The sequence below is a fragment of the Lagenorhynchus albirostris genome, chromosome 10 (assembly GCF_949774975.1).
Source record: "Lagenorhynchus albirostris chromosome 10, mLagAlb1.1, whole genome shotgun sequence".
NCBI classification, from domain to species: Eukaryota; Metazoa; Chordata; class Mammalia; order Artiodactyla; family Delphinidae; genus Lagenorhynchus; species Lagenorhynchus albirostris.
Genome location: NC_083104.1, coordinates 100998263 through 101015500, shown reverse-complemented (window position 1 = coordinate 101015500; position 17238 = coordinate 100998263). Strand labels below are relative to the sequence as shown.

At 43.0% G+C, this 17238-nt stretch overlaps 1 protein-coding gene across 3 annotated transcripts in view; it reads left to right on the top strand.

The window, feature by feature from the left end:
• The window catches only part of FARS2 (phenylalanyl-tRNA synthetase 2, mitochondrial), a 383333-nt gene that overhangs the window by 92009 nt on the left and 274086 nt on the right, over positions 1 to 17238 (top strand). For all 3 annotated transcript variants that reach the window (XM_060163756.1, XM_060163757.1, XM_060163758.1), the window contains one exon: positions 9552 to 9711. In XM_060163756.1, the coding sequence (XP_060019739.1) occupies positions 9552 to 9711 (160 nt within the window). The remainder of the gene's footprint in view (positions 1 to 9551; positions 9712 to 17238) is intronic.

Genomic DNA, 17238 nt, shown 5'->3' with positions numbered 1-17238 from the left:
TGTAGGACCTCTGCAGGAGGGAGATGTGTGGCTGAGTGCTTGCTGAAGTTCACTGGAGAGAACAGCACTCCAGGGTTTGCTTCTGGACTCAGCACGTGCCTGTAGAGGCGGTTCTGAATGAACCACGTCATCAAGAAGAAATGCACGAAGCCTCTGCTCTGTTCAGGGCACCATGACAGCGGTCCTGACCCTGGCGGTCCTGCCTGCTCCCCAGAGCCGTCCTGCTGCTCCTGAGCGGGCTAGAAATCGTGCTGGTTGTCTTCCTCTGCAGTGATGGTGTGAAAGGCTGCTCTTCGGGCTTTCGTGTCGTTTAGCATGCTGGCCTCAGTCAGAGGAGTGTACATCCCCTACATTCAATTTTGTAATAAAGTTTTAATTTTAGAAGAGCTCTCGGATTACAGAAAAATTGCAACGTAGGTACAGAGTTCGCGTGTACCCCACACCCAGTCCCCCTGTTGGTGAAGTCTTACATGAGTCTGGTATATTTGTCACAGTGGGTGAATCAATTTTTGAAGAATTACCTATATTTTATTTCTTTATTTCCAAACCTTCTTGCTGTGGCCTTTTCAGTTACCTTTGACAGTGGGAGGAACTCTTGTTTCCTCATGATTCAGAAACTTGAGTCGAACCAATAATTTGAATGGCCTCCCTCCCTGTGTTTTTGGGATTGTTTTGTCCTAAACCCTGTTTCTTATCTCCTGCAGAAATCATACAATGGATGCAGAAAAGAAAAATGCTGCAGAGGAAAATAAATATCAACTGGAATTTTATCAAGTCAATATGGCCCTGATGTCAGTTATATTATTTAAAAAGTGTTATTACCTAGTAAATGCAGTTTGTTAGACAGAAATCTTTTTTTAAAAATAGTTGCATGGACGATAAATAATGAAAAGACTCTTTTCTTTCGGTGAAAAGGTGGTGTATCATCGCCAGTGATAACACAGCCCTTTATCCTCTGTGCCTCTAGATAGCACTGATTTTATGCTGGCCTGTAATTGACAATCTATACAGTTTGAAATAAAAAAGTCTCTTCTGGTTAAAATTATGTGTGTGTTCACTAGCGCCCTCTCTGGCCTCACGTCCCACTCAGCCGAACACAGACCTAGGATCCCCTTCTAGTTCCTGCTGAAGTACAGTTGTAACAGTCATTCAGGAACAACTTGGAGTTTGCTGGGAATTTTGTAAGTAAGAAGGAGGAGAGCATTTGCGTCATGTAATCTGCAGTGAAATCCTCCTGAAAACCTTGTAAATGAGCCCCTCCCTTCTTTCCAAGTCCCTTTTTGTGTTGTCAGCCGGGAGTTGCTGGTCTGAGCCATTCCTCCAGGTAGAACTTAATTCTCCGGCGCTCACGTTCCAGCACCTGGAAGTCTCAAAATCCTTCAGAAAGAAATCCTGTTTGTCATGCAGACGGCTCTTGGATTTCGCGGTACCTTTAGGTTTTCACTTCCCAGCCCGGTTATTATCCCGCCAGAAGAACCCCTTACGCTCTCCTCAACTGCCAAAGGATTCTCTTTCCTTGTTACTCGGAGATTATTGTTTTTTATTTTTTTCCCGTCTAATTAAGCTGGTAATCTTTTGAATCGGATCCTTCTAAATAGAGTCATACAGCCAAATCCAACAGTTTTTAAACAGCAGCTTGCAGAAATGCTTCATTCCAAGACAAAGCACATGAGCAGGCCAGAATGTCCTTTGGGGGCTGTTGAGATTTTCATGGTCCTGCTTCTCCGTCTCTTCCTCCTCCCCCGGTCCTCCTCCTTCTCCCCTCTTCCTTTTTATTAAAATGCCTGAATCCACTGCTGTCACCTCATTCAGCCTGTGTACTTCACACTCTTTTGTTTGGCTGAATCACCTGTGACACTTTTCCGTGAACATTATCTTGGGTGATCCCTTCACCACTCGTGTTTCCTGCACTTGCATTTGACATTGTGCAGGTAAGGATGCTGTTGTGGTCTGTCTCCTAGGGCTTTAGACGTTTGCTCTCTTACCTCGGGCGAAGATTGACTTAATGAACGTAGAATTAACTAGACTGGTGGTAAAGTAGGGGCTGATTGACTGACCAGCTGGTTAAAATTTCAGATGCTGTTGGAGTGACCTGATTGTATTTGTTCTAATGTTCTAATGCAGAAGTGCTTTGTCACTGGAAAGCATTGTATCTGTTTCTCTTTCACCTTCCTAGATGTTGTCTTGATGCTGCTACCAGCTTCCTGTTCCCGTACTTCCTCAGTTTGTTGAGGTTATTCAGAAAATGAGCCTGGTTCTTTCTCTGTGGCATTGGGCCGGTCCCCCAACCTGCTGCCTGAGCCCAAGCATCTCAGGCAGAAGAGCTGGGATTATTTCATCAGCATTAAGGTCAAGTTAAGATGCAACGAACGTGTGCTCTCGTGCATCCGCGGCCACGTAGGGACTCCTTGAATTCAGATTTTGTTTTGATTATTCTGTGCTCTGTCATCCTTCAGAGTTTTATAAAATGAACAACAGCATCACAGACCCATGTCTTTTCCTTCCAGAGGGTTTTTCTTCTGAACCACTTTTGGGTTTGAGCAGCATTTCTTCCCCTTTCTCACCTGCATTAGGATTATTTCTTTGTCTAGCTCTCAAAGCGGTTATTTTCCTCATTTCGCTTGCTGTTTTCCTTTGGTTCTCTTCCTTCCTTGGATAAGGAGGACAGGGCTGAGAAAACCTGCGTCAAGCACTGGTGTCCTGATAGGGACCCAAGGGTCACCAGCCTCCCTACACCCGATAGTGCCCTTGAGGTCCACGTGACCTCCACCACGCAGACCCTTCCTGTTGCTGGTGCAACACTGTCGTAGCTAATGTTTGGTTCTAGTGCAGTCCCCCTCAAGTTACTGTTCACACTGACGCACTGTCACATATGAAGGCGTTCGAAAGGCAGACCTAATTTTCATGCTTTGAGGGATTTCTTGGCCCTTGTGCAGTAATATATGGCTTGCCTGGGATAAACCGTCAGTGTTTTGTGGAGGGTGCTGCAGCAGCGTCAGTGTGTGGGGCCAGGCTTCCAGGCTTCTCCTCTCTCCTCATGTTTTCTGTCCAGTTCTTAATCGCATCCATCTGACCATGGATCCTTTTCACACCAAAGCTGAAGAGATGATCATGTATATGCTGTCGTGGAAATAACCACGGAGCCTGGAGGATGGGGTCACAAATCAGAGTTTGGTTTGAATTCAGGCTTCATCACTTGCTGTGCAGCAATGGTCAGTTACTTAACTTCTGTAAGCCTCAAGTTCCCTACCTGAGAAATGGGGAGAGAATAAGGATGGTGAGGATGAAGTGAAGCCCTAGAGTAAGTAAGGGAAGCTCTCAGGAAGGCAGCAATAGCAACTGTTAGCCAATAGTAGTCCAGGCAGCAGCTGCGGTGAAGTCAGTTACAGGGTTGTTGCATCTGCACGGAGACTCGGAGAGAGGCGGCGAGGGAGGGGGAGGGGTTGTTTAGCATTAATATGCAAGGTGGACGATATGGATTAAACGAGTGATCAATGGACAATTCTAAATGGCTGAATAGAAAAATGGCTGCTTTGGGAACCACAGGCCAGCCCTAAATAACTGCTTGAAGTTGTGCTGTCATCCAAGCCCCATTTATACTTGCCCGCTCATAGGATTTTGCATGGATGTGTTATTCTTCTGACCATTTGCCTTTTTATTTGCTTTTAAATGTGTGGTTAAAATCTGGGCCATTTTGAAAAATCCTTTTGGCTTTCTGAATTTTAAATTAAATTGGCTTTTGCAATCTATTTTTATTCTTAAGCCTGATTAGAATTAATTTCCCGCACCTGTTCTTTTCTCATTTGTGAACTACCTGCCCTGGCTTCTGCAAGCTGTTCCAGTGGGGGTGGAATTCGTCTTCTGGGTCGTTGAGGTTTCTGCAAGGACACGTAAGAAAATGTCAGAGAAATAGAAGAAATCCTAGTGGAGAAGCAAATGACACAGCCTAATGTGTGCAGTTAATGGAAATCTAATTTAATTTTATCACCAGCGGATGTCTCTCAAACAGAAAGCTAAGTGAGAGGCAGCCACTTTAAGGGCCCTGGAACCAAGGCTGAGATGAGTGATTTATTCCCAGCGTGGGGACTAATTGGCTAAGTGATCTTAGCTTCTCTGGGTCTTCGCCTCTCTGCAGTTCATTTCCTTATTTGGGGTTGGCTGGGCTGCTCTCTTCAAGTTCCTTCTAGCTCCAATGTTACATTTCCTCTAGAAATAAGAGCTGACTTGTGTACATGGTTTTATTCTCCTGTGCTGTTTTGTGCTGAGGGTGTTATGAATTACTGCTTTTCCTTCTTTCAGAGTTTTCCAAACTTTAGTCTTTAGTATACGTTATGGGTATTTTTTGGTTATACCTATGTATTGTAAATACTGTAGATATTCGTTTTTAAAAAGTAGTCTTCAAATGACTGACTTCTTTTACTTAGCATTGTCCTAAGCTGTACTACCTGGGGGAAGATACTTTGAGATGATGTCATCTTTCTCATCATATTTTGCCCCAGTATCTTTATCATCCATTGCGAATTATTGTCTGAAATGATCACTACTCTGGTGTTTACCAAATGGTTGTTTTCTTTATCCATCATTCCTTTTAAAATTATTTTTTAGAATTTTACTTTAACGAAGATCTTTAATTGAATAAATGTATATGGGAGAAGGTAATTGTTTATATTAGCATGGTTTCATGTGGATATTTCTTTATTTTGTGGGTTAGGGTCCATTACTAAAATTATTTGTTTTGTTGCTCAAATTGACCCAGATTTGGCCATTGGGAGCTCTTCAAGTAGTCTTCAGTGTCCTTTGACATGTTCTCATCACTTTTTGGCCCCAAATGATGTCCCAGGTTCATCTTATATTTTCTCTGGCCCAGCCCTGAAAGTCATTCATTTCTCTAAGGAGCCCTGCTTTTTTTTTTTTTTAAATAAAAAATGGTATTTAGAAGCCCAGACCTGAGTACAGCTATTGCTATTGGGATGTTACCACTTCTAGGTCCCCCTCAAAGGACAGGAGTGGGCAATATATGCACACCTACTTCTGTTTCTATATCTGTATATGTATTTAGAAACATGAATTCATATGGGTGCCTCCAAGTCACTACCACGTGGCTTATTCTAGCCCCTCCCCATTTTCTTTGACAGTGACTGTGAGAAACCTGGTTCCCTTTACCCACAATATATTTACTTACTTGATCAGTTCTTGAATGAACATAAGGTAGTTTCAGAAAAGTGAACACATACCTCTGCAGAACAAAGTTTACTATCCAGTGTACAATACTTGCTGTGATTATTTTGTCTTTAACCTCAGAATATCCAGTTAAAATGCTGTTTTTCAAATTTGCTTTCTTAATTCTTTTCTTCTCCACTCTCTTCCACGCGGCTATTTCATTGTTTAGAGTAGAATTGGCTCTATTGTTGCTGATCGCATTCCATTTTGAGTTTTCACCACATCTGGGTGGCTTTTAATTATTTTTTAAAGTTTTTGAGTACATAAAATTTTAATGGGATTCCGCAAGTCAGAACTATACAAAAAGTCTACTTAGAAGAGTGTCACTCCTCTCTTTGCCCCCTTCCCACCACCTCCTCTTTTTACTCCATCCTATTCCCCAGTTCTTTTCATTCTGCAGTCTGCTACCACCCACTTTCTGGTAGGCAGTGAATCTCTTTCGTTTCTGATTCATCATTTCTATGAAGTTTGTTTATTTTTGTTTTATACGAATGAGCAGGTTCATGTATATTTTATTATTTTCCCTTCTTTCTTACATGAAAAGTACCACAATAAGTTTCGAAAAAGTAGCGTATAATATATGATCTTCGCACTTTGCTTTTTTCACGTAGCTTAGAATCATTACATATCACTTCGGAGACGTCATCCTCATTTTTTATTAGGTCTCTTAAGTACTCCATTGTATGGGTAGACCATAGTTTATTTAACATCTCTCTTTCGTCTGGACATTTCTTTGTTTCCAGTACTTCGCAATTATAAACAATGCTACAGTGAAAACCTTATTACGTATATATTAATTCTGGAGGTATATTCAGGGTGAATAGCCAGAAGTAGAAGAACTAGGTCAGGAGGTAAATTTCAAATGTAGTTTTGTTGGATACTGACAAATTTACCTCCAAAAGGGTTCTACCCATTTTCACTTCCGTCAACAGTGTATATGAGAGTACATCTTTTCCCAAGCCTCACCGAAAGAATGTTGTCGTGCTTTTTAATTTCTACCAGTACAACAGTTTAAAAATAATGTCAGTGTTGTTTTAATTTGCATTTCTCTGTTTGAATACATTTTCATAGGTTTAAGGGTCATTTTCATATATATATATATATATATATTTTTTTTTTTTTGGTGAATTGTCTGTTCATGTATTTCTCTCATTTTTCTATTGAATTTTTGGCCCTTAAACCAATGAGTTTATTCCATTTTCACTCTCTCTTTTTCCATTTTTTGGTTATATTATTTCTACTTTGTCATGATATATAAGAATTATATTTTAATCTTCCAACTTAATATCTGGCTTTGTTTTAGTCTCAGATCTTCAATTTCATGTATTAATGTGTTATCCATCAGTTTTCTTTTGGGGGGGGTTGAAATTTTCCCACTTATCTGTTGCTTGAGTAAAGCCCATGCTTTGGTGGATCCTTCAGAAAGAGCTCATTCATGTGAAATTCCCTGTGCTCTTGTATGTTTAAAGCTTTTTCTATAGACTTGGTACTGAAAGGCCAGTGTTGCTGGGTATAAAATTCTTGGTCCATTTTTTTTTTTTTTTTTTTGAGTTTGAAAATGTGAGGTCATTGTTGCCTTTTTTGTATGTTGTGTTTGAAGAGTCTGATGCTGGTCCAGTGGGTTTGCCTTTCTAAGTTGTTTGATCTTTTTGCTTGGAGGTCTTGAGTATTTTTTCTTTTCATCTTTGAAGTCTAATAGTTCTACTAGGATATGTCTTATATTCGGTTCTTCAGGTATCCATTTTACATGGTGCCCGTTATTTCTCCTCTGCTGTTTTGTTTTTCCTCTTTCACTGACTCCAGTTATATAAATGTTATTTCTTCTTTGCCTGTCTTCCATTTCCACCATTTTCTCTCTGATTCTTCTTTCTTTATCTCATTGTCCTTTTCTTAGTTGTTTTTCTGCTTTTCTTCAATTCTTCTTGCTAAATCTTTGAGTCCATTATTCCTTGCATATCTTGTAACTTAAACTTAAGTTCTGAGACGATTTTTTTCCTTCTCTTTCTTTCCTCAGTTCACAGTTTTCTGTTTTTCATTCATTTTTGTTCTTAACATTTGCATTTCTGGCCCAAGCAATATTCCCAAATGCTTGTTTGAGCAGATTTAATTTAGTTTGCAAGTATCATCTTACACTTTTCTTCTGCTTCTTGATTTTCTTTTTTGGGGGAAGAAGATTAGATTTTCATCATTTGAGCTGTTTTGAGTGAATTTTTTAATTCTTTGTGATAATTTTCTATAGTTCTGTTGAATTTTTTTTGTTCTTTTTTGTGGGCTGTTGGTTGTTTAGATTTTATAGTTCTCTGGTGCCCTCTTCTGTTAGTGTAGCAAAGTGCAGAGTCTTTAATGGAATCTTTTTGTTTGTTTCAGTGGAAGATGGGGAATAGTTTTGTAAATCCTCTAATTTTTTAGGTTTGTTTTATTTTGTACAACCCTAAATTTTCTCTTTTGCTTCTTTTACTCCTCCCTACCCAATGGCCAAAAAACATCTTGCTTTCTTTTGCCCCTTTCTCTTCCATTGCAACCATGCCTTTTGAAAACTGTAGCTTCAAATTGGGCATACATTTAAGTCCCTTTTCTGTAGTCCCTCATCAGATCTGCTAGGATACTCTTAGGATGTTCACACTTATTCCTTCTGGTGGTGATTTTAGATCAACCTAGTTCCTCACTGGTTCCTTTCTTCTCTCTTACCCTCAGTTTTTCTCAACTTGTCCTTAATTACCCCAAACGAAAAAAGCAGGCTGGGAGTATAATAGCACTCTTTCTCTATGGCAGTTAGCTTTGTTTCCTTCCTTCCTTTCTTCCTTCTTCTTTACATACAATTATTTGAAGTTGGGTCACTGTTCTGTTTCCTTCTGAGGGCACGGTGTTTAGTAGTTTGATGTTCTGTTGTTGTTGTTCCAAGTTATTTTTAGAGGAAATATTGAAAGACGTAGACTCTGGCAGCTGCATTGTCTTTAGCTCTCATAGGAATGATTTGAGACCTTGGGAAGTAGAATCTTTTGTGGAAAGATTTGTGTTTGATTCTGCTGAGCACTTAGAGGAACCAGCATTCTGGGGTTGCCTTAGTCCATTTCCACAGCCTGAAGTTCTCTCTGTTACCCAGGTAAGGTGACACCTGGCTGGAAGTCTTTATAAGAAGTAGTCACTTTTGTATTCATTCTTACCATGAGGATACATCCTTCAGAGCACTTATCTAGCATCCCAACTTGGTCAGACACTGTGGGCTTCCAATCTGGCCTCCCTTTTATTGATAAGCTGTCACAAGCAATGTTCAGCGTTCAGTTGAAATTGGGAAAGGCAGAGAGTCTCAGTATTTCTCTCTGGCTTTGTGTCGGGCTTTTTTCTGGCTTTGTGCTTCCTCACAGAGTTTTGTGTAGCAAATCCTCTCTATTGTGTTACTTCTTTGATGCTTTTAAGAATTTTTGTAGTTTTTAGTAGCTTTATCAGGAGATTTGGTTCTAATTATCTAGCCCGTTATTACTCTGAAACAGCAATTGTTTCATTCTTTGATTAAAATAATTTTTGATTTCATGGGACTTTGGGTGGAAAGAATGATAGATTGATTTGGTCAGTTCTCCACGTTGAGTCACTCTCCCAGCAGGTAAAGACCTGCTTTGTTGTTAAAGATGGAACACTTTATTTTAGTGCTTAAGCAGCTTCAGACTGATGACAGCTGTGATTAGTAATGGTGATTGTGATGACAGAGAGGACAGTGTATTAGCCATTGCAATGTGCCAGGTACTCCATGCCCTTCATGCATTCTTTTATTTAATTATCATGAAGTCTCTTAATTTATTATTCCCATCTTTCAAACCATTACCTGAAGCTTAGCTCCCATATCACTTTTTGGAGTTTACTGGATAGCAAATGGCAGAAACACATTTCAGGCCTTGTCCTGACCTTTGGAATTACAGGGTAGCAAAGTCCAGCACACTTCAGTTTAGGAGGGCTTCATAGGACTTCGTTCCTGGACTGTGCTTTCTTACCTAGTCTCAGGTCACACTTTAAGGACAGTGAAAACCCGATTCACTGGCATTTCCACTAGCATGGAGAATAATGTGTCTTGTGAGGAAATGACTGCAAAGAAGTTAGTGCAAAAGGAAAATGGAGAGATGAGCAAAGATCAGAATGGTGTCTTTTAATTTCCTAAAGACTCTCCATTACATGTAGCCTAGTGCTTTGTTCAAAGTTGATACCAAATGAATGTTAACATCGGTATGTTCATTGACTCTTAAGACTTCCTGGGTTTTGGTTCCACATTATATCTTTTGATACAGACTCTGGTCACGATGCTCTTTTTATTTATTTATATTATTCCTCTTGGTTCACAGTTATTTGCTGGCGTAAAGGATGGAGAAAACCTGCAGCTTTTCGAACAGAGTTCTCGCTCTGCCCATAAACAGGAGACACATACCCTGGAGGCCACGAAGCTTGTAGAGTTTGACCTTAAGCAAACACTTACCAGGCTTATGACACATCTTTTTGGAGATGGTAGGTACTAAATGCCTTTGTCTTTGGGGCTTAAATATTCAACAGTTACCATCTTCCTGAAATCATTAAGCCTACTGTGTCTAGACTTCTTGCTCTCAGTTGTGGCTTAATGGTTTAGGTCCTTAGTGAGGTAGAACTTATGGATTTCCCGGTTCATTCCGTTTGAGGAGCAGAGGAGGGTGTGAAAATGCAATTAGCCAGAGAGAGAAAAATGATCACAGCCTTGCATCAGAATGACAGCGGATCGAGATCTGTATCATCCACGGGGAGGAAGCGAACAGGCTGATTAATGTCGGAGTATTGCTATACCTCAGCCGCTGCTGAAGGGGTGATTGCGTGTTTGTATCACCTGCTGGGATGCTTCTCAGGGGAGATGCAGGGCGGGGAGGGGAGGTGCCCCAGCCAGGCCCACGTTAGGAACTTGACGGATGAGGGGATGGTGTCACGGGAAGCGTACTGTGTACTCTCACAGCGCTCACAATGGGTAGGTGTTCACAGTGCCCTCGGACCTGGCTGTTCTCCCTCACTCCGAAGGGGAGTGCCGTGCTCTTACTTCAGGCATTTCGGAGGGTCATTTAAATGTTTTATCTGGGGTTGGGGTGCTAGATGCTGAAAAATGTCTCGGTAAACCTGTCTGCGTCCCAGCAATCTGGATGTCCTTTAGCGTAGTAATAGCCATAGTAGTGACGATGACAGCGAGAGAGTAATTAATAGTGTCAAATGCTGCATTAAGCACTTGTACAAGGATTTTTTTGTTCTGGCCTGCATCTGTGATGTAGGTGTTATTATAATCTCCATTTTTTTTATTAGAGGAGGGAACCCAGACCCAGAGCAACGAAGTACCACGTGACCACATTGCAGCTCGGGAGTATTTGAGGCCTGGTTTGAGCCCCCTGTCGTTTTGACTTCCGAGCCCATGTTAGACCTTAGCTCTTTTGAAAGGAGAGATACAGATCATTTCAATAATATTCCTAGACTGTGAGGCTTACGGAAGCCGTGATGTTAAAAAGAGGGGGCCTCCCCCGGGTGTTGCCTTCCGACTCTCCCGCCCTCTGACCCCCGTAGCTGGTCGGGCTATACTCTGTTACATTTCAGATACCAAGATCACTTAGAAACTTCACATTCAGTCCTTCTTTAATTAGCTAATGATAGGAACTGCCTCCGCAGGCCTCAGAACTATTCAGCAGCTCTTTTTATACTTGTTTTTATGGTCTGAGCTCTCTCCTCTTTTAAACTGTGAGTGTTGTATTCCTTTGTTCTTGAAAAGCAAAATTAAAAATGAGAGCACTGTTTCCTTGCGGCAATCTCTTGTTGTTACAGCTGCTTGGGTGTCAGGGCTTTTTCTCCCTCTCCAAAGCAGCTGATTATTTTCTGCGAACATTTCAATTGCACCAGCATCCTAAGGCTGTTAAGAGAGAGGTTATCGGTTTAGAATTGGAAAGAAAGAAAATGCCCTTTAGACAGTTTATATGCTTGTGGAATACACTGACATTTTAAACACTTCTAAATGGTTTCCCCTCTGTCTTGTACCGTGTTTAGCAGATCACTTCTTTCAGAGCAGCTAAGGTGGGGTTTAGGAGTCCTCACACTGTGGTTTCACTTGCTGCCCTTCACGGTTTACGGCCGCCTGTGGCACGATCCCTTGCTGAGCCCTGGAGTTTCCCTTTAGGAGGCGCCGGCCTCATAGCACAGTTTGGGTGAACGCGTCTGAAAGAGAAGTGGACTGTGTTCCTCTGCTGCCGGCTAGATATGTTGCTGTGGCAAGTCATGTCTCTTCCATTTAAGAGCAAAACAGGCTAACGGTTGTCACTGAGATGCACTTGCAGCTCCTGTCCCAGGACCCTGCCGGTGGAAGTACAGGTGGCCTCAGCCGTCAGCTCCCTCCGGGGCCGCCGCAGCTGCGGGCAAGCCCCCTTGCCCAAGGACAGTGCCCTTCCCAGAGTTGCCCACAGCCAAAGACTGCTTGTGGGAGGAATATAAAGGCCCCACAGTTTGCCCCCAGCCCCCAGCCCCTGCCCACCTGGCTCCAGCTCCCTCATCCCCGCTCCCCACACCCCCTTCCCTCTGGCGAGGTCAAGGCCTTGCTGGGCCTGATTGCAGTTGTTTGACTCCTCCCGCTGCAGCTGCCGCCCTCTTCCTTCCATAGGTGCCGATTCTCCCCAGATAACTTGCTTGTCAACCCAACCTCCAAAGGGTCTGTATGCGGCCCTTGCGTTGCAGGGCTGTGTATTATGAATGCTGTCCTGGTCGGGAGTGAGGTCAGTCGGCAGTGAGGATACTGTGTCTTTCGTACCTTTTCATATTTTTCTCTGTCCACGAATCCCTGTTAATATAAATGAAGTGAAAGTGATTGAGAATGATAACTGGGTTTATGGCTGTTAGACCTACTTTGTTCCTGACTGAGTCAAATTTACAGAGTGTTGAAGCATGTCACTTTAATAACTTTGAAGTGTGCCCTTTTGGGCTGTCTGGTGCTGTCTGATTTGCAGAGGGTCGTCTTACATCTGGAGGTGAAGTAGCAGAGCAGCGGCTGCCTCAGGCCATGTGGAGCTGTCTCTGCTCCTTGGGGCTCGGGTGTCGTCCAGGCCGGCTGCACTTTCAGATGAAAACTGGCTGGCAAGGTCCGCCTGTCGGAACCTTGGATCACATGCTCTGAAATGGGGCTACAGCGAGCCTTGCCTTGTGCTGAGTACAGGTACTCAGTGGAAAGAGGACATCATCACTTTAGGACTCGGGTGGAGAGAGCCTTAAGACCCGCCTTTCCTTAGGAGTCTGCTGAGTGGAGAAAATACTTACTAGCGTTAACCTTTCTGGCCTAAGGACTTGGTACAAGGAAACTGTTTGGGAGAAAGCGTGAGATAGCCACGACTGAATTAGCTGGAATGCTTTTAAGGAGCCTAAGAAAGTTGCTGATTCTCTGGTGACTGGGTAGGGCTAAGAAACAGGTTCCATACCCTAGAGAAGTAAGAAGTTGAAATTGTGTGGGGTTTTATGTTAAATGGAATGAAATGATTGGGCCTCGAGGTGCAGTGAAAAAAGTACTTAAATTTTTCAAGATACTTCAATCAAGACAACGCATGTGCCGGGACTGTGCCTGGTTCATACTCTTCTCCCTGTAGGAGGTTGGTACACAGGCAACCGGGAGACATTAAGGTCTGCGGGCGAGGCAGAGTTCCTTCTCTGCTTAGGTTCATAGAAAGCTCCAATTCTTGATACATATATATATTTCATCACATTTGAGAAGTTTCAGTAAATTATTTCTTCAGCTATTTTCTCTGTTACTCCCTCCCCTTGGGGACTCCAATTACAAGTATATTCGGCCACTTGAAACTTTTCCACAGTTCACCCGTGCTCTGTAAACTTTTCTCTCAGTATTCTTTTTTTCCTTCTGGGTTTCATTTTAGATAGTTTTCATTGCTGTATCTTTAAATTCATCAATCCTTCTTTTTTCCTGCAATGTCTAATCTGCTGTGAATTCCATCCAGTGTTCTTCTCACCCCGTTTTCTAGTTTCAGTTAGTGTCTTTTCGTGATCTTCTTTATCTCTACCTAACATGTTCAGTCTTCCCTGCAGCTTTGGGAGTGTACTAAATATCATTATCGTGCATATTTCAGTGCCTTTTTCAACTAGTTCTGTCATCTGTGTCATTTCTTGGTGAATTGCTATTTCTTTTCCTCTACTTTGTTTTTTTCTTCTTCTTCTTTGCATGCCTGATCACTTTCTATAGGATGCCCGATATTGTTAGCTTTACCTCGTAACGCGTTGTATATTTCTGTATTTCTAGTACTCTCTCTGAGCTTCGTTCTGGGATTACTCAGAAACACTTTGATCCTTCTCATTTCGTTTTAAGCCTTGTTAGGCAGGGCCAGTGTAGGGTTTTAGTCCGGGATTAGCTTTTTCCCACAACCAATTTAAGACCCTTCTTAGTACTGTAACTGAGAACCCATGAACTATGAGGTCTTCCATGCGCTGTTTGGGAACTGACCCCTTTCTGGTCTTTGTGAGCTCCCAGCGTTATTCCTGCTAATCCTTTTGTGTGGTCTGGTTCCCTGGCCTCAGGGAGTTTCTTCAACACACCTGCACTGACATTTTCATTTGTATTCCCTCTTCTGTAGATCTTCAGACCTCTCTCTCTACAGCCCTCTTCTTTCACCCTGACCTGTGAACTCTCAGGACAGACTGTTTCCTCAACCTGGGAAGACCTCTGGGCTCCTCCTGTGTTTTCCTCTCCCGGGGCAGTGTTAGGGCTCATCTTTCAGGGATCAGTGTCCTTGGTTACCTGATATCCAAGGTCTAGTGTGGCATTGTTTCATATATTCTGTCTTTAAAAAAATTATTTTATTTTTTTTTTTAGTTTTTTGAAACTGGGGACTGGTGTTTTTCTTTTCAAAGAAGAATTTGATCTGGAGATAGATAAAATCCTAAAGATGCATTGTTTAGGTCTGGTTTACAAAAGGATTGCCTTATGATTTTTGTTTTTAGAACAATCAGTGAATTGTGCTTTCATGGGTCTCTTGGGGTAACTGAAATACACTTATTTTAGACTCTCAGGCTGCTTTATAAAGTTAATCTCCTCGGGGGTGACCCCAGCTTTGGTTGTTGGTTGTGTTGGCTGTCTTACTTAGCAATCACGTAGTTGGAATTATGGTCTGCAGGTCACGTTCAGGGGAAGATTTTGTTTTTGTTTTTCTCCCTTTCTCTGCTTTCCTCCCTCCTGCCCTCCCCGCTTTGCTTATTTCTCCCCTGTGTGGGGGTTTACACTGAGCTCTTCCGACTTTAAATCCAGAACGAGGTTTTGTAGGGACCTGTCAGATGTACTCACCAGCTCTGATTTAGGGACATGACGGGTCCAGCGCCCAGGGCTTGGCTCTCCAAGCTAACAGCTCTTCAGAGCTACAGCCTCAGGCTGTATTTGGTGACGATTTTTGTCACCCTTCTTTCACCAGCATGGAGCCCATTCCTTCCCAGCTTCTGACTGCAAGCTTTTAGCCTCGCTCAGATGCCAAGCTAGCAGCACGTTATCCTGCGGGAGGCAAGCTCCTGGCATCTCTTCCTGATTGTGGACCCCAAGCCCAGCAACACTGTGGTTTATCCCCTCTCCCTGTTTGCTTTTCTGTGCTGGTTCTGGCCAGTGGAGGTATTTCTCTTATCTTTGAACATAGACCATGGCTTTTTGGTTTTCTCCTACCTGTCGTTGTGTGTTAGGAGAACAAGGAGGCCGATGGTGCCTTCTTGGCCTTGGAGGGCGCTTTGCTTGGAAGCCAAGTTAGTGCAGTTTTCATGGTCTGCTCCAGTGGAGGGCAGCATTGGGCTTTGCAGTCTGACACCTGGTTTTGAATTCTGATCTTGGCATTTTCTGTGTAAACTTGGATTAGATATGTAAGCTGTGTCCGTCACAGTTCCTCCATCTGTGAGGTGGGAACAGTGGTGCTTATTGTGCAGTGTTTACGGCAGCCTGGCGTGAGTGTAAAGGTTAGCTGAAGGAGTATTTAGCATGGCACCAGAGTAAATAAACAGCAGACGTCGATGACCTTAGCATGCACTTGAGAAATGTTTCTTTTTCTTCATATTTTTATAAAAACCTGAGAGAGTTTAGATCGTGGTCTGATTTTCAGCGACATTCATTTCAAAAATCACCCATTGAGTATTTAGATTCTTTACACACTTTTCCTTACTGAATTGTCACCAAAACTCTGCGAGATGAATATTATTCTTATTTTGAACGAAGCTGAGGCAGTGAGAGGTTAAGGAAGTTGCTCGAGGTCACTCGGCCTCAGGTGCTGGAGCTGGATCTAGTTACGGGTCTAGGATTGCTCTTGCCGTGCATGGTGGACCCGCCCACATCTCTGGGATCAGATGCGGGAGGCAGGCGGAGGGTGAACCTTCTGTCTGCCAGGTTCGTCTGTGGAGCCGTCCTGTGCCAGTGGGTCGGGGAGGAAGGTTGAGGACGGAGGGCGCTTGGCTGTGGCTCTCGCCTAGACCAGGTTCCCCTCAGGCTGTCCCCTCTGCTCCCCGTGTCGCCCCTTACCCCAGTGCCTCGGACCCCACACCCAGATTTAGGATGAGGGAGCATTGAATTGTGCTGCACTCCGTTTCTAACCCCACTGCGAGGTAGAGAAATGCTAATATCATTTTAAGATCCAAGCCCTAAGCAAGAGGATTCCTGCGTATGGGAGCCTGAAACGACACTTCACCTTACTGCTCTTTCCACCAAGCAGAAGACTCATAACAGTGGGACCAATTACACTGTCAGCAACAGTGGGAGAAGTTGCTAGCCTTTTATTTTTCCCCTAGTACTTTGCATCTGTCTCAGCAGAGGGAGTCACTGTGGCTGAAACAGAGCTCACATCTTACCCTGTGCGCTGTGGCGTACATGGTCACGTGCGTGCATCCTCTACACGTGGGTGTGCTTCTGTGTACGTGACCGCACAGGACTGTGTAGAGTACAGTAGTACAGTATCTTTATTCCAAGCCCAGGATGTCTGGAGGCAAGTGTAAAAGCAGCAGTGATGTCGCTGGTACTACTGTACTTTTCAAGGTACTATACTGTAAGATTAAAAGTGTTTTATTTTCTGTGTTTGTTTTTTATGTATTATTTGTGTGAAAAGTATTATAAACCTATTACAGTACAGTGCTATACAGCCGATTGTGTTAGTTGGGTACCTAGGGTAACTTTGTTGGACTTAACTAATAAATTGGACTTAATGAACGAACGTGCTCTGGGAACAGAACTGGTTCGGATGTAGGGGACCGTTTTACTGTAACACTGTATTAGTCTGAGGTGTATGACATAATGATTGGATACATGTATATATTGCAAAGCGATCACCGCAATAAGTTTAGTTAACATCAATCACCTCACATACTTACAATTTTTTCTTGTGATGTCACCGATGCCCTATTTATACAGGGAAATGTACACTCTTACAGTGTTTCGATTTTGAACGCTGTGAATATATTACTGTTCAAAACAATTTTTTTTAAGAAAGCCATGAGAACAGAGCAATGCTGAGAACTGTGAAAAATTGCCTGTCCGCTGCTTGGTACGTATTCAGTTTAAAGGGCTGTGGGTCTGATTTAAATCGAGCAGAAGCAGAAGAGATGGAATTGTCAGCTGCATTTGACAGTGAGGGCCGGGTAATTTCTAGTTAGGTTGTGCTCACCTCGGATGGTCCCAGTTTTTTACGGATTTCTTTTTATCCAGAGAGCACCCTCCATCCTTTTTCTCCCCGGCTTCGCTTTCCCTGCTTGGGTGCCTGCCGTGTCCGGTGTAGAAAGCAGGAGATCAGAGTTCTGCTACATTCGGCTGCTCCTCGGGTTCCAGCACTGAGGAATTAATGCCCAAGAGCAGTTACTAATTGCGTATTTGTATAGCCGGTATGGAAAAGTCTCTGCTTCGGTGGAGGGTAGCCTTGGTAGCATATATAAAGTCACTGGTATGTGCTCTGGTCTGGGCCACCAGCCTTTTCAGATTTAGATTCTGACAGCTCTGGGAGGTGGTTCTGATAGCACAGCCCCATCTTTAAA